The following is a 16,750-nucleotide window of genomic DNA, read 5'->3' as shown; positions in this document are numbered from 1 at the left end:
TGGGGGAAATCATAGGATTTGAATGGGGCTTCCCTGGTGGCGCAGTGGTTGAGAGTCCGCCTGCCAATGCAGGGGGGATGGGGGAAATCATAGGATTTGAATGGGGCTTCCCTGGTGGCGCAGTGGTTGAGAGTCCGCCTGCCGATGCAGGGGACGCGGGTTCGTGCCCCGGTCCGGGAAGATCCCACGTGCCGCGGAGCCGCTGGGCCCGTGAGCCGTGGCCGCTGAGCCTGCGCGTCCCGAGCCTACGCTCCGCAACGGGAGGGGCCGCAGCAGTGAGAGACCCGCGTACCGCAAAAACAAAAAAAAAGGATTTGAATGAATGAAAGGAAGGAAAGTACTCACACAATGATGAGGTCGTGGTTTGGCTGGGGTGGAGGGGCTGATGTAGGAGAGTGACAGGCAGCACTGTGCTGAGCGTCCACTTCTCTGCCTGTGCTTCGCCTGCCCCCCTCAGGGAAGTCCATGCTGCTGTCTGCTATTGGGAAGCGTGAAGTGCCCATCCCTGAGCACATCGACATCTACCATCTGACTCGGGAGATGCCCCCTAGTGACAAGACACCCCTGCAGTGCGTGATGGAAGTCGACACAGAGCGGGCCATGCTGGAGAGGGAGGCTGAACGGCTGGCTCACGAGGATGGTAGGGCTCCAGACCCAGGGCCCTGGGGGTGGGCTTCCTCCCGGGAAAGGCCCAGGAGCCTCACGGGCCTTGCACTGTCCGCAGCGGAGTGTGAGAAGCTCTTAGAGCTCTATGAGCGACTGGAGGAGCTGGATGCTGACAAGGCGGAGATGAGAGCCTCACGGATCTTGCACGGACTGGGTTTCACACCTGCCATGCAACGCAAGAAGCTGAAAGACTTCAGTGGGGGCTGGAGGATGAGGGTTGCCCTCGCCAGGTGAGTCCCCCTCTTCGACCCTCTGTAGCACCCCATCTCTCTCAGCGTTTAGAACAGGGTTCTAAACCAGTGGAACTGTTTAGAACAGGGTTGATGGTCAGTAAGTGCCAAATATTGACAGTGTGGAGGGGCGGGGGTGGTATACCTGAGCTAAGGAGTGAGCTTCCTGACTGAAGTGGTCATTGTTGGACTTCAGGCACAGTGTTTAGGAATCTGGGACCAGCCCTAGATAAATGGTAGAGTAGGTCTGTTTCTTTCTTTCCTCTTGACTCCTCTCCCACCATTGTTTGTGCTTCAGTCCTTCTAATTCTTGCTGTTTAAAGGTAAAATGTTAGACAGCTATTAGGATATCTGTCCTTCTTACGCTCTTGTGACCTGGACCCAAAATGAGTTTCTGTAGATCATCATTTCCCCACCAAACCCCCAGAAAGTCCCCAGTTAAAGAGGTGGTTGCTTACCCCACCAGTCTCTGCCAAGTGCATTGGTGAGGCTTGATATACTGCTTTAGCAAAGCTGCTTGTTTGCCTTAGAACATCAGAGCCGTGGTTTCACGTGCCAGCAAGGATTAGCTGCCTCAGATTCACCTAGGGAGCTTTTAAAAATACAGATTTCCTAGCCTCTTCAATCTGTGCTGGAGTCAGAATGCTGGAGTTGGATGTCCAGCAATCTTCTTTCTAACAAGCGCTGCGGATGTGGTGACCGTGTGTGGACCCAGCGCTCTCCCCTTGTTTCTCCTGTCTTGAGATGCCACCTCAGAAAAGAACATTCTTTGGCCTCCTTGCTAGAGTCTGGCAACCCCACCAGTTAGGTTTAACCTGAATACTTTTTAGTTCAGCAATTTACTTTTTCTGTATCCTTTTGTGTTCCCGATGGTCACCAGCCTCAGTGTGAAAGACTTGTAGACTCATAAGGACGTTTACAGGCTTATCTCCAAACTGCATCTTCCCTCTGCATTTCAGCTGTTTCCTGCCCTTTAACCCCCACTCTTCATCTCTGGTTTCTCTCCTAGTTCTCACCTTTCCCCTGAGGTATAGAGCCTAGAGTTGATTTCAGGACTCAGTGCAGGCCTGAGCAGAATTGCAGGTAGCAGGCAGGCTGTCCCCTCCTGCGTAGCACCCGTTACACTGAAGTGGCTCTGTCTCCTTTCCTGTTCTTCAGAGCCCTCTTCATTCGGCCCTTCATGCTACTCCTGGATGAGCCCACCAACCACCTGGACCTCGACGCTTGTGTGTGGTTGGAAGAAGAGCTAAAGACGTAAGGGGCGGGGCTGGGGGTGGAAGTGGGCAGGTCCTGAAGGGGGAGTTGAGCAGAGTCCAAGGGAGATGGATGCCCAGGACCCACAGTGATATTAGAGCAGTGAGAAGTGGACTGAAGTGGGGCCAGAGTGAAGGCCAGATTGAGAAGGTGGTAAGCATCTTTAGGGCAGGCCTTTTTGTTTTTGTTTAGTCTGAAATATGTGGATTTGTTTGTTTGTTTTACTTTTTTTTGGTTTTTCCCATTATTTAAAATACAATGTCTTTATTAAAGACAATATTTTTTCTTAACTGTGTTTATACATATCATATAAATGGGGATTCCTATCTAAGATCATGATGCAGTGACAAAGAGAAAAATAGCCCATATAGCAGTGGTCCTATGGCTAGAGAGCCAGATAACCTGGAATATTGCCCCAGTTCTAGAATAAGGCTTTCCATGGTCTCTGCAGTGACTTGGCACCTTCTTTAAAAAGCTGAGCGTGGTGATTTTTACTGTGCCTATTCCAGTTCTTCCCACCCATGATTTTTGATGTGTTTATGGGTGTCTATGTGCATACACTTTTGATTTTACCAACAGTGTTACTGCCATCTCCACTCCATTCTTTTGAAAATTAGAACAGGCTGCCCTCGCCTTCTGAGATGGCCCACACTCTTGTCTGTGGAGTGTGTTTCTCTCTAAATAAATCCACTTCTTACCTATCAAGAAAAAAGAAAATGAAAATTAGAACAAAAGTTTGAGGAAACTCAGACTGTCTCACCATACTTTGGAAGGCATCAGAGTGTTCTTACAGGTCGATTGTGCCCTGGCGGCTTAGGTGCTAAGAACTGGGAATTGGCGAATAAATCTAAAGGATGCCTAGGCGTAAGGATGGGAAAGGATGAAGGTTTTCTGGGCCTGACATTCAGCCCACCTGTTGTGAACCATCTACCATTCTGAGCGCCCCCCTGACTGGTTCTCTGGCTTTGCAGTTTTAAGCGCATCTTGGTCCTCGTCTCCCATTCCCAGGACTTTCTGAATGGTGTCTGTACCAACATCATTCACATGCACAACAAGAAACTGAAGTATTATACGGTGAGTGGGCCCCAGCTTCTCCACAGTACCCTCTGTGCTTACCAATTCCCTGAAGTTCTCCTTTAAAAAAAAAAATAGACTTAGCAGTCCTTTTTACCTATTGCTATAAAAAGATTTGGACGGGGAGTTCTGCACCCTGTTTTATTTTGGTCCCAAAGTAATTGCTTTCAGGCCATAGGCCACGGATTGGCAGCCTGTGCATATGGTGTATGTTTGCCTTATGCAAAGAGGTTGACTTTTCATGGTGCCCAGGCAGGCCTTGCTGCTCTCTGCCTTCTTGAGTGGCTACTTAAATCTGCTTCATGGCAGCCAGCACAGTACCCCTCCTTCTCTCCTTCTATGAAGAATGGGAGCCAGGATCTCAACAGCCCACTTTTCTGCCTTGCCTTTACACTTTTTCTATTTCAAAAAACATATCAAACAATGAAAACCAGAAGTTCTCTTTATTCATGGTTGTACTCACCATGGGAGTATTAATAGTTTTCTTACATAGTCTTTCAGAAATTTCACATGTACTTGCAAGCAGCATTTGTAGAAAATTTCACGTATACTTATCACAGTTGTAATCTTAATCATTCTCTTCTGTAGGTTGCGTTTAAATTTTAATTTGTCTTGGACTGCTTTCCCTATGAGTATATATAAATCATGCTCATTTTTTCCAGCGACTGCATGGTATTTCATTGTGTGGCTATCCTGTAACTCATTTGTCAGACCCTTTCCGATGGATGTCTAGGTTGAGTCTAGTTTTTTGCAGATAGAAACCATGGCAGTCCATAGTGCAGGGTTTGCCAGGTCCTAAATCTGATGGGTCTGATGTCTCCCCACCTGGAGGAAGCTCTTGTAGTCTGCATGGGGTCTTCAGTCTCCAGGGATGGGGAGTAGAAAGAGGTGCCCTTAGAAGGCTGTGAGCCTCTAGATAGCTGTTTGACAGTGGTTTTCAGGGCTATTGCCAACGCTGTGGGTGTCTTTATGGCTAACCTGAGGATTTGGTCCAGAGCCCCGCTCGCTGGCTAAGCTAAGAATGAGAGGCACACAACTCGGAAGACCTCAGGTTCTAGATTAGGGTATGCTTCTTTAATGCACTTCCTCTTTCCCTACTGCACAATCTCTTTTTTTTCTTTTTTTTTTTTTTTGGTGGTATGTGGGTCTTCCTCTGTTGTGGCCTCTCCCGTTGCGGAGCACAGGCTCCGGACGCGCAGGCTCAGCGGCCACGGCTCACGGGCCCAGCCGCTCCGCGGCACGTGGGATCTTCCCGGACCGGGGCGCGAACCTGGTTCCCCTGCATCGGCAGGCGGACGCGCAACCACCGCGCCACCAGGGAAGCCCTTTTTTTTCTTTTTTTAAAGTTATTTATTTATTTATTTTTGGCTGCATTGGGTCTTTGTTGCTGCGCGTGGGCTTTCTCTAGTTGGAGCGAGCAGGGGCCGCTCTTCATTGCGGCGCACGGACTTCTCATTGAGGTGGCTTCTCTTGTTGCGGAGCACGGGCTCTAGGTGCGCGGGCTTCAGTAGTTGTGGCTCGCGGGCTCTAGAGCGCAGGCTCAGTAGTTGTGGCGGACAGGCTTAGTTGCTCCGCGGCATGTGGGATCTTCCCGGACCAGGGCTCGAACCCGTGTTCCCCGCATTAGCAGGCGGATTCTTAACCACTGCGCCACCAGGGAAGTCCCCTTACTGCACAATCTTACAACCAGGGCCAAATGAGATGCCATCTCACATCCCCCTGAACCCTGAGTGAGAACCCAGGACCGAGGCTAAAGCTGCCCGTCTCGCCTGGTGCACTTTGCTGCAGGGTAATTATGATCAGTATGTGAAGACACGGCTGGAGCTGGAAGAGAATCAGATGAAGAGGTTTCACTGGGAACAGGATCAGATTGCACACATGAAGGTAGGGCGATCGCAGAGCCGAGTTTGCATCCTCCGGGGGAGTTGGGTGAGGGTGTGTGGGGATTGAGGGGTGCTAGAGAAGACGTTGTCAGCAGCTTTTACCGTGCTTAGATCTAAGATGGGTTGTTTGGTGCCTGCCCGTACTCCTGGCCCCCTCTCTGGTCTCTTTCAGAACTACATCGCTAGGTTTGGTCACGGCAGTGCCAAGCTGGCCCGGCAGGCCCAGAGCAAGGAGAAGACGCTACAGAAAATGATGGCATCAGGGCTGACAGAGAGGGTTGTGAGTGACAAGGTAGGTTCTGACTGGGTGGAATTAGGCGGCCTAAGGTGAGGTGGATAAGAAAGGTCCTGACTTGATAAATGCCCTCTCTTTTTCCTAGACACTGTCATTTTATTTCCCACCATGTGGCAAGATCCCTCCACCCGTTATCATGGTGCAAAATGTCAGCTTCAAGTATACAAAAGATGGGGTGAGTACTTGGGTGTGGTTGGGAAGCTGGGGTGCATTTTCCAAGGTAAGTGTCAGCTGCCAAGAAGAGTCTCCTGTTCTCTGCTGAGCGCGCCTACTAACCCACGCGGTGCTGGGGATTTTTCGGGTGTGGCAGCCTGGGGCACCTAATTGAGGGACTTAGAGTAGAAGCCCCACCTCAAGTACTTGGAGGGAAAACTGCTCAGCCGGGTTGGTGGGTGGAGGCAGTGGGCTGGGGTCCGCGTGAGAGCTGCCGCCCTCCTCACTCCCACCTCCTCCAGCGGTGACTGGGGACTCAGCGGGGGGAGTCTGCCAGTCAGACTGATCAGCACCCTAGCCCCGTTTCCCTTTCTCTCTCACACCCACCTCAGCCTTGCATCTACAACAATCTAGAATTTGGTATCGATCTCGACACACGAGTGGCTCTGGTGGGGCCCAATGGAGCAGGGAAGTCAACTCTTCTGAAGCTGCTAACTGGAGAGGTATGGTGCCATGCTGGGGCGTGGGACTTCCAGGATTGGATGCTGGTGCGTCTGCGGGAGAGGGAGGGGAGGCAGGGGCCACTGCTCTTAGAGGTCCTGAGCGAGCCGTCCTCTGGGGCGTGTGGTCTCACTGGGTAGTGCTGAAGTTTGGGGCAGTTTTCTCAGAGAAACCTGAGGTGGGTGGTCTGTGTGTGAGAGCGTGGGTGAGAGGGAGAACACATGCATGCTCTCGGCATCTTTCTGTGGTTTCATTCAGAGCAATTAGAACACAGAAACGCCTGTGCGCTTAGAAGTACGTTTTTGCTGTAGAAAATGTATGTCGGACCTATACCCGAGCCCCTTGTTACGCAGTCAGTGCGCCGTACACCAATCCAGCGACTACTCAGTAGATTGTGTGGCGTGTGTCCGTGCCTCCCTTGAAAGCACCTGTTTCAGTATACCTTCCTAGGTATTTTTAGAGTGGCCAGAATAGCAGCTCGTGAGGCGGTGGTGTAGATTCACTTCAGGAAGTTGTGTGAGTCTTGTTCAGTGCGAACATGTGTTTGTTTCCCCTCTCTGCCTATGTCTGCTTCTGACCGGGGTTCCTTTTCTGTGTGCTTATCTTGCCACTTTCTACGCTTTTTTTTTTTTTTTTTTTAGCTACTACCCACAGACGGAATGATCCGAAAACACTCTCATGTCAAGATAGGGCGTTACCATCAGGTATAGTCCTGGTGGGGAGTGGGGAGCGGGGAGTTACCTAGGCTGTGGGAATGGGGCTGCATGTGACCAAGTCAGCTCCTAGTTGCCTCTGGAGTCTTGAACAGGTCCCTAGGTAGAGGTAGAGAAGTACTCGGCAGGAAACCCAGCAGGCTTCCTTTTGAAGTGGGACAGCAGCCACATCTGGGCGGGTCCCTTTTTCCTGTAGCATTTACAAGAGCAGCTGGACTTAGACCTCTCACCTTTGGAGTACATGATGAAATGCTACCCAGAGATCAAGGAGAAGGAAGAAATGAGGAAGATCATTGGGCGGTATGGTCTCACTGGGAAACAGCAGGTCAGTGGAGGGGGTGTGGGAAGAACCCCAGGTAACTGGGAGGCTATGGCTGGATGGTCCGCCTTTCCTCTGCTCTGGGTTATCATGCATTGGAGCACTTAGGTCTCAGGGGAGGGGCGAGGATAGCGTGCCAGTCTCTGACGTGCCCTTGCCCCCCTGACTAGCAGGATGAGCCATAGTGCTTAAAGGCGAGGGAAACTGAAACCTAGCAGACAAGTTCCCGGTTCAGATCCCAACTGTGGGTCCCCTGGATTGCTCCACTTTGTTAAGATTCTGTGTCAAGACAGGGCTTCAGGCTTCCAGATGTATCTCTTTTGGGTCTTGAGAGACAGGCAGCTATGCCACCGTCTTGCTGTGTGACCGTGGGTCTTCCTGAGCCCTGCTTTCCGTGAAACGGTGACGACAGAGGAGCCGTGGGGAGAGGTGAGTTGCGATGTGTGGTGAGGGCGACACCAGCTTTTATAACTGGCCGGTTGCACGCAGGTGAGCCCGATCCGGAACCTGTCCGATGGGCAGAAGTGCCGAGTGTGTCTGGCCTGGCTGGCCTGGCAGAACCCTCACATGCTCTTCTTGGACGAGCCCACCAACCACCTGGATATCGAGACCATCGACGCCCTGGCAGACGCCATCAATGACTTTGAGGGTGGTATGATGCTGGTCAGCCATGATTTCAGACTCATTCAGCAGGTGAGGCTCCTGGCTGGGTGGGAGGCATAGCAGAGGGCATCTCAGAGGCAGTTAGGTAGAGCACCGTCGTGGCACGTGGAGGGCACGTAATTCATGTTGACTGTATTTGGAAAGTGGGCTCAGGACATGGACAGGGTGGACAGGGCCAGATCTTATGGTTCTTTGGGAAACTTAGAAAGCCTTAGTGGAAATACTTGAATTCTTCAGTAGCTATTTGGGGCTGTTAGCCTACTTGGCATTGTTGGCCAAAATGGGCAAGGGAGTTGGGTAGAGAACAGGGTGCTTCTTCTGTGGTTCCAAGATTCTTCAGCCTAGAAGTAGTATCATACTAGGGAGACTCTGGATTAGACAGAGGGTTACTGCTAGTCATCAGTGAAAAAGCTGCTGGTCGTTTCTCTGAAGCTTTCAGGAAGATGGGGTGGAGAAAAGGAAGCTGAGAGTGAAGCATCTGAACAGATCTAGGTCCTGCTAGGGAACTGGAAATCGGGGTGACACAGCAGGTCCTGGCTTGGAAGGCTCCAAAACCTGCTGGTTACGGTACTCTTGGGTTAGGCCAGCCCTAAGAACGTTGAGGTAGTGAAACTGAGCTGGCTCTGGGCCCGGGCGGGAGGTTATGGGGTTTTCTTTCTAGAATCCCCTGGGAACAGTCTCCTGGGCAGGGATGGGAAGGATACTGGTCAGGATTATTAAGTCTAGGATTTGCTTTCTAGGTTGCACAAGAAATCTGGGTCTGTGAGAAGCAGACAATCACCAAGTGGCCTGGAGACATCCTGGCCTACAAGGAGCACCTCAAGTCCAAACTAGTGGGAGAGGAGCCCCAGCTCACCAGGAGGACCCACAACGTGTGAGCCCTTGCCGGCCGGCCGGCTGGGCCAGGCCCCTGGGGCCGCACTCCTGCATTGCTGCAATACTGCTCCCCAGCCCCTCCCCCCACCTGCCTTAGCTGCACTCTGTGATCTTATCTACAGCTGGACAGTACCTGTCCGTCTCCTGTCCTTCCAGTTACTTTTGTCCATGTCTGGACTCGGCTGGCTGTTCCTGCCAGCTCCTTGCTGGTTCTGACCCTGACAGTGATGCAGCCAGAGGCATCTGAGGGTTAACCCAAGGGCCCGTGCCCTGGGTTGGCCTGTGAAGGAGCTTAGGATTCTCGTTTTCTGGGTTTTGGGGATGTTGGAGGAATACCTCCCAGCCCACCACCCCCATTCCTTTCTGCTTCTGGTTTGGAGCTCTGGACCAGGTCCTTAATCCTGGTCGGTTTTTAAATAATTATTTAATGGTGTAACTTTTAGACCTGTGTGACATCTACAAAGCGTCCAATAAAGAGAGAAGCAGCCATGGTCCCTGTCTTCCTTCCTGGCTCTCTAGGCCCTTCTCCCACTCCTCCCTGCAGCGCCAGCATTCGCTTTCCCTCAGCATGAGCTAGGGCAGGAGTCGGTGGGCTGGACGCAGCTGAGGACTAGTCTATAGGCACTGGAAGAGCTCTCTTCCCTTCTGACCTGAAATTGTGCCTTTGCAGGGAACTCCCTGGCGGTCCAGTGGTTAGGACTCTGCGCTTCCCCTGCAGGGGGCACGGGTTCGATCCTAGGTTGGGGAACTAAGATCCTGCATGCCGTGCGGTGTGGCCAAGAAAGAAAGAAAGGTGAAATTGTGCCTTTTCTTAGGCCGGTGGTTCACAAACGTTAACATGCATCAGAATCACCTGTAAGTCTCGTTCAATCACAGATTGCTGGGTCTTGCCTCAGAGTTCCCGGTTCAGTAGGTCTGGGGTGAGACCAAGAATTAACAATGCTAAGACGTTCCCAAGTGATGCTGATGGTGCTGGTGTGGGGGCCACACTGAGAGCTGCTCTCCCCGAGCATGTCTCTCAGAGCGGTCTGAGGCTTTGCTGCTGCCGCCTGCACAACACTTGGGACATCGGTTAAGAACGCAGACTCCTGGGCTTCAGGCCTATTGATTTCAGTTGGTGGGATGGGAGAGACGCAGAAATGGTCAGGAGTCTGCATTTTCACACTGATGTTTGTGAACTACCGTTCCTGGTGGGATACAGGAAGTTTTATCATTTTATCTGTCCACAGCCTTAATTTTCATTAGCGCTATATCTGTTTTATTTCCAAGCCAGGACTTTGCATAGCCTGTCTGAGTTTTAATAGCACTTCCAGCCTCTGTGCCACCCGGCTTCTAGCCTTCCCGATGTGGATTCATCACACCATCTCTGAAACCTCAGCAGCCGTCCCTGTGGGGAAACATACACAGGCATGACTTTTCGGTGCCCGTCGTAGAACATCTAAGACTATGTAAAACAGACCAGAAAAAAGTCCCAGATGGTGTCTAAATCCCCAAGGAGCTCTCGATCTCATGGGAAAGCCAATAAGACAGGGCATAAAGCAGATGTTAAATTGTGACTTAGTAGGATACACAGAAGCTGTAAAAGGGAGGGAAGTTTCTCGTGAGTAGCTGCCCAGAAAGGTGGGATTGGTGCTCTAACTTGAAAGGTGAGTAGGATCTTCTCAGATGGCCGTGGAGTCCAAGAGCTGTCCTGGGCAGAGTAGCAGGTGAGGACCTGAAGCTGAGTCCGAGATTCGCGAGGCTGGAGTAAGGGACTAGGACTCCCACTCCGCCCTCTGACCCCAAGGGGCCTGGCTTGGCTGCTGTGTGCTTCAGGTGGGGCCCAGAGAAAAATGGCTTGTCAGTGTGTGCTGAGTATCCAGAGACTTGGTTAGGAGGATGATGGGAACAGATGAGAGCTGCTACTTTGGCCAAGGGACGGTCTGGGTATGTTAAGAAACCCCGTTGAAGTCTGTTGGGGTCTCCAGGGATGGGAGGGCTTCAGAACCAGAGGAACAGACATAATAGGCTAGTCAGCTTGTCCAGGAAAAAAGGCAGTCTCAAGATTTTTAAAGAATGCCTAAGGGCTTACCTGGCGGCTCAGTGGTTAAGAATCCGCCTGCCAATGCAGGGGACACGGGTTCGATCCCTGGTCCTGGAAGATCCCACATGCCACGGAGCAACTAAGCCCGTGCGCCACAACTACTGAGCCTGTGCTCTAGAGCCTGCGAGCCACAACTACTGAAGCCCGCGCACCTAGAGCCCTTGCTCTGCAACAAGAGAAGCCACCGCAATGAGAGACCGCGCACTGCAACGAAGAGTAGCCCCCGCTCGCTGCAACTAGAGAAAAGCCCACGCGCAGCAACCAAGAGCCGATGCGGCCAAAATAAACTATTTAATTATATTAAAATTTATATATTTAAAAACAGAATGCTTAAAAATCCCACAAAATACATATTTCTACGAACACCTAAAATTAGGGCCTTATTTTGGATTAAAAACGGCCCTCCTGGTCCTCCAAACCCTAGGCTGTAGCTGGATGTTGGGAACTGGGAAAAGGGGGGCTTGGTGAGCTGGCGGTTGCTCAGGCCCACCTTCCCCCAGACAGGTGATGCTTGTCTTCACTCCCTCCCCACCTCTTGATTGGGAAAACCCTCTTCCCCACAGCCTGGACTTGTCACCTTGCTCCTGGTTTCTTTAATCACAGCGTTCAAGAACCTGAAATACTCGCTCACGCATAGGTGCCAAGCGAGACAACTTTCTCCATGCAACAGCGCCTTTTTCTTCCCTTCCCTTCGCAAGTAACTTCCACAGGGACCCCATGACACCTGCTCTCACGGGGCGCCCGTGTTTCTTGCTCGGCTTCCTCCAGTCCTCCCGCGCGGACACCCTCCCCGTCAGGCCCTCCCAGCTGTGGCCCCTGCCGCCCCCACCTAGCCTGGGCTCGGGTTCTGCTCCATCTTCTGCCTTCAGCCCAAGCCTCCCTGTAACCACACGCATTGATTTCTTTCTTCCGTTCCTCCCAACTAAAATCTCCTTTCTCCCCAGGCAGATTGTACCCATCCTACCAGACCAGCCTCACATCCTCATTTATTCCCTGAAGGCTTCTCTGGCCGCTGTAGCCCTAAGTTTTCTCTGAGCTCTCGGTTCCACGCACTTTAGCCCTCTCACCCTTCCCTGATTGTTGCGTGTGAACCCGTCTTGTCTCTCCAGCTGTATTGTAGGGCCCTGGGGGGTGGGGGTGGGGTGGGGCGCGGTTTTCCTCCTGACCCCAGCACTCGGCCACTCGGGTGCTGCCTGAGTGTAGGGCGTGAGCTCTGACGGTGAGTAATACAATGGGAGATGCTAGTGTGGGGAAGGGGGCTGGTGGGGGGCTTCTTACTCGGAGACAGGAAATCCCTGGGGGAGAGGAGGGAGCAATTAGGCTCTTTCTGGATTAACCCAGAGCGCTTTCTGGGTAGGGTTGGGCCAGGCCCCTCCCCCGCTCCCAGGTGCCAGCCCCCAGCCCCACCCGGTGGGCAGCTGACTTCTTAAAAGTTCCCCCGAGGAGCGAGAGGGGGAGGCCACCAGGAGCAGCAGGAGGATGAGCGCTGAGTATGGACAGCCACAGCAGTCTGGGGGCCGGAGGGGCCGGAGCTCTGGAGACAAGAAGTCCAGAAAGCGTAGCCGGCGCAAAGAAACCTACTCAGTGTATATCTACAAGGTGCTGAAGCAGGTGAGAGCGGGGAGCTAGCGAGCGTGTGAAGAGCGCTGGCCAAAGAGCCTGGAAAGGGCACTGGATGGAGAGCCCGGGCGCAGTTTCCTTGCGGCACTGAGGCCCCCGAGCCCCTCTGGAGGGGGGGGGGGCCTTCATCTCGGAGGTCCCCGCGACCGCTCAGTGTCTGTCCTGACCTGTGATGTGCAGGAGACACTTCAAACATGCTCCCACCCCAGTCCGGAGGCTTACAAGGCTTCTGGGCAGACCAGATTATTAAGTGGAACGTTAGGTGGGGCGTAGTTAAAGGAAGACCACAAAAAAGTGCCGGGCTGAAGGTGACCAGGTGCCAAACATACGCTGGCACGACGAGAAGTACCAGTTAGTGGTGGCTAGAGTGAGGATACCAGTTAGTGGTGGCTAGAGCGCGGAGTGGTGCGTGTGAACTACAGCCTTGGGGAAGCCTTCCAGACGGGCGGCACTGAGTCTTTGGGGGGCTGAGGGGTTGGTCTACCTTATAGATAAGGAATCGCAGGTACATAAAGGCTCGGTGGGGGGACTGAGTCCCATGACCTGACAGCAGCGGACGTCTGGTCCCCCTGGCTCTGGGGGGTTAGTCCCACCCCTAACCCACACGTGTGCTCTGCTTCTCCCAGCGCACCTGTGAGAGGCACCTACTCCTGGGACTCTCGCCCTGGCAGGCATGTGGGGGCACTCACGGACCCAAGCAGTGTGTCTAGAGGATCCCGGGCAACCTGGCCTCAAACACTGCCCTGCTCAGCAGAGCCGGGGCCTGGAGGAGGGAGGGGTGTCTGGGCTGGCTGCCCTCAGCCTCCCCAACCTGCCTGAGCCTCACCCCTTGTTAGATGAGACCGCAGACTGGAGCCTGTCTCCGGTCTGAATCCCCGGGTCTCTGGAATGCTCTCCTGGGGTGGGCCCGGCACCCATGTGGATCGGCCAAAGGGCAGCAGCAGAGAAGACGCCGGTCTCCTGAAGAAAGCCGGGGTGGGAGAGGGTATCAGTGAGCCCGGCAGCTTAGCCTAAGTTTTCGGCTCAGAGCTCGTGCCGGGAGGGTTGGAGCGGGGCTGGGCTGCCGCGCGTGTCCCCCGCGCGGTGGGGTGAGCCGCTGTCCCTCCTCTGCAGCCCCGAGGGGGACAGGATGTGAAGACAGCACGCAGGGGTCAGGCTGAACCCACGCGGCACAGGCTCAGGTTTCCGGCTGTCACGTCCGGGGCACCAGAGGCAGTGGGCAGAGCCGGGGCCCGGGCTTAGTTCCGTGGCCACCAGCGGCTTGACGTGCCTCATCAGGCAGTCACTTACGTCTCATTTACAGAGAAGCCAAAACCCGCCTACTCACGTTTTAGGACTGTTATGAGGTCCCTACCATTTGTTTCACTAGAGGTCACCTAGTTCAGAAACTTCTGTGACAGAAGAGGAAACAGGCCCAGAGGAAAGTGCCGTATTTAAGGTCGTACGGTGACTCATGGGACAGCCACAGAAGCCCGGTCTCCTCACCCCCAGTCTGGTGCTGAGATTGTGTCCCATGAGTGTCCTCTCTGGAAAATAATTTGGTCACGATTTACCAAGTTATGTGCACAAGCCCTCTAGGAGCTTCTAGGAATAACCTTCGTTGTACTCACACAACTGTTCAGAGACATATTTATTATAACACAATGTACTAGCAAAACAAAACCCCTAAATGTCCATTAAGAGAGGAATGTGTAATATAAACTATGATTCCGCCATACTATGGAACCCTCTGCAAATGCATTCAATGGAAAAAGAGAGGTAGCATTGCTTATCTCTCGCAGTTGGGAGAAATTTTTTTTTTTAACTTGGATATAGTAGTAAAAAAATAAATCCCGATTTCCATGTCTCTCGGCCTCTGGAAAGAGGCTGGTAAGGGGGCCTTGCAGTCCCCGGCTTGGGGCTGGGGCTGGGGCTGGGGGCAGAGTCGCCGCGTTAACCGACTGGCCCTGCCGCTTCTCCAGGTGCACCCCGACATCGGCATTTCCTCCAAAGCCATGAGCATCATGAATTCGTTCGTGAACGATGTGTTTGAGCGGCTGGCCGGCGAGGCCGCCCGGCTGGCCCAGTACTCGGGCCGAGCCACACTGACGTCCCGGGAAATCCAGACGGCCGTGCGCCTGCTGCTTCCAGGGGAGCTGGCCAAGCACGCCGTGTCCGAGGGCACCAAGGCCGTCACCAAGTACACCAGCTCCAAGTGACCTGGGGCCCAAGCTTAATAAAGGGTGAACTGCTCCCTCGTGCTGTGGTGATTCGAAAAAGGGCTAGGTGAAGGCAAGGCGTGATGGGGGGCAAGGGCGTCAGCACTCGTTTGGCTCCCAAGGTGGAAGAACGCTTATTCAGACCTTTAAAAACCGCTTTCTGGGTGGGCCCCGTGAGGGACATGTGAGTGTACATGTAAATGTACAACGTCCTCGTTCTCAGTGAGATGAAGTCCGACTTGGTCTGGATTAGAATCCTGGGTCTGCTGCTAGCTGTTTCCATCACGCCCTCTCTGGGCCTGAAATTCCATGCGCGTTACTCTTGCAGGCCACCGTTTTGTGATGCCGTTTCCGGCACACCATAATTTATGTCCTGTGCCGGGCACAGGGGCTACACAGGTCTATTCTTCAAGACACGAAAATGAAAGGCCCAAACCAGCTTCTAAATAACCGATTGGGGTCTCTAAGATGTTTTTATTTCCCCCTAATGCTTTCCTCCCCTTAACTTCAGAACAAATTGGTGAGAATGTTTTTGAGACTCCTAACTTTTCTTTCCCAGTTTTATTTTGAAAACTCTCAAATCCGTAGGAAAAAAATTGCAAAACTGTACAGTGACCACATGTGTGTCCTGCACCTAGATTCACCACTTAACATGTGGCCACATTTGCCTTTTCTTTCTCATTCAGCCTCTGAGGCAGTGGGGCGAAGGGGTGGGGTTTAGTGAATAGCCCAAAATCCCTTACGTTCCCTTTGTAATTTCAGCTTCTCGTACTGAAAAGGCTCACTGTAATGATGGCTGAAGTGTGGCCCTACGCACTTCACACGTGTTTCTCCCTATGTCAAGCCTACCATGGAGATGCCGAGAGATGAGAATAATTATCCACACTTTGGTCCCATGGCCAGAAAGGGGCAGGCTCGGGAGACGTGGCCCAGGAACCTCGGCTCTTCCCCACTCCCGCTATGTTTCACACCTTGCCACTCAAGGTGTGATTCAGAGGCCAGCAGCATCTGTGACACCGGGGACCTTGTTAGAAATGCAGGATCTTGGCCCCAGCTCAGAGTGCAGAATCGAAACCTGCATTTCGACAAGATCCTCGGGTAATTAATTTGCCGGCGCATTACGCCTGAGAATTCCTCTCTGGCTGCTCTTTGCTGCTGCCTCTCTCCTCCCGCTGTCCTTTGCCCCATGTCTTATCTGTAAGTGACATATGACTTATGACTTATTCATAAGTCCCTACTGGACACTGAGCTAAAAGCTCACCCCAGCTGACCGGGGCCAGGCTGCTGCTGTGTTTCGTATTTTCCAAAGAGCGTTCTCATGAGCCTGGAGCAGTGATGGGGAAACCCACAGAGGGGGTTACGGCTCAAAATGAGCCGTAAACGCCACTGAGCCCCAGCCGCTACTCCTAATGTCAATCTTTACGAGGGTATAGCTTACTCGAACCAAGTGAACTACCTTCAGACCCCAGGGAAACAGGCTGCTTGAGCTCACTTTAAGGGGGAAAGAGTGGGGAATTCCCTGGCGGTCCAGTGGTTAGGACTCGGCGCTTTCACGGCGGCCGTGTGCCCGGTACAGCCACACACGAGAGTAAGGAGGCTCGATCTGCAGTAAGGAATACAGGGTCTCCAGCTGAGAGGTACAGGTGGAGTAATGCCTTTAGGACTGCTATCCACCCAGAGCCTCCCAGTTTACAGGGTGACCTCAAATGAAGCCCATTCTTTCATTTGATGCTCACGAGGGAGGCAGCCACAGCTGACCCACACTCTGCCCTGGTCAAGGCTTGCTAACAAAGGAGCCGGTGTCCCCAAGCGTGCTGCCTCCAGGACATCCTCTAAGTGTCCCCCGGTCTTGTACCTGCAGCCCCCTCCCCTCGCGACCTTAGAACTTTGGGACAATGGGACAGAACTCTTAAAACTGGGCCCTTCTGGCTTTGCGGGGTGGAGTCCGGGTGGAACCACAGAAGTTCTTTGGATTCCAGGACCAGCTCACAAAGGACAGTGTGAAGAGTGAGCACCATGTCTGAGGGGTGAGTGAAGTGATGGGAGGGCAAAGAGCAAAGTGCGTCCCCGGCTCCCAGGCTGGGGCCACTGTGCGGGGAGAGGGCCCCAGACGTCCACACAGCGAACCTGCCCGCCCCTGCCTGTGGTCAGGCTTCCCGTGGACTGTTAATTCCAGAACCAGGGCTCTGCTCTGGGGAAGGGACCCTTCTCTACCCTCATCC

The 16,750-nt window shown here is 53.1% G+C and overlaps 2 protein-coding genes across 2 annotated transcripts in view; both read left to right on the top strand.

Annotated features, from left to right (window-relative positions):
• ABCF2 (ATP binding cassette subfamily F member 2) overlaps positions 1–9,118 on the top strand; it is a 15,327-nt gene extending 6,209 nt beyond the window's left edge. Inside the window, exons 2-13 of the mRNA XM_028489576.2 lie at positions 458–640; positions 725–896; positions 2,055–2,150; positions 3,122–3,224; positions 5,013–5,108; positions 5,280–5,399; positions 5,488–5,577; positions 5,948–6,058; positions 6,698–6,760; positions 6,966–7,094; positions 7,578–7,781; positions 8,492–9,118. Coding sequence (XP_028345377.2) covers positions 458–640; positions 725–896; positions 2,055–2,150; positions 3,122–3,224; positions 5,013–5,108; positions 5,280–5,399; positions 5,488–5,577; positions 5,948–6,058; positions 6,698–6,760; positions 6,966–7,094; positions 7,578–7,781; positions 8,492–8,629 — 1,505 coding nt within the window. The 3' untranslated portion in view covers positions 8,630–9,118. The remainder of the gene's footprint in view (positions 1–457; positions 641–724; positions 897–2,054; positions 2,151–3,121; positions 3,225–5,012; positions 5,109–5,279; positions 5,400–5,487; positions 5,578–5,947; positions 6,059–6,697; positions 6,761–6,965; positions 7,095–7,577; positions 7,782–8,491) is intronic.
• A 3,071-nt stretch (positions 9,119–12,189) lies between these two features.
• H2BK1 (H2B.K variant histone 1) lies at positions 12,190–14,528 on the top strand. Its single transcript, XM_007126680.1, has 2 exons — positions 12,190–12,321; positions 14,292–14,528. Exons 1-2 carry the CDS (start codon positions 12,190–12,192, stop codon positions 14,526–14,528), a joined length of 369 nt encoding a protein of 122 aa, XP_007126742.1.
• Positions 14,529–16,750: the final 2,222 nt, after the last annotated feature.

This window comes from Physeter macrocephalus, chromosome 5, assembly GCF_002837175.3.
Source record: "Physeter macrocephalus isolate SW-GA chromosome 5, ASM283717v5, whole genome shotgun sequence".
NCBI lineage: Eukaryota > Metazoa > Chordata > Mammalia > Artiodactyla > Physeteridae > Physeter > Physeter macrocephalus.
Note: the sequence above shows the minus strand (reverse complement) of the source record. Positions and strands in the feature narration are given on the sequence as shown.

Coding starts and splice junctions, on each gene's coding strand:
- H2BK1 (XM_007126680.1), top strand. CDS start 12,190: ATGAGCGCTGAGTATGGACAGCCACAGCAGTCTGGGGGCCGGAGGGGC. Junction 12,322..14,291: donor TCTACAAGGTGCTGAAGCAG/GTGAGAGCGGGG, acceptor CCGCTTCTCCAG/GTGCACCCCGACATCGGCAT.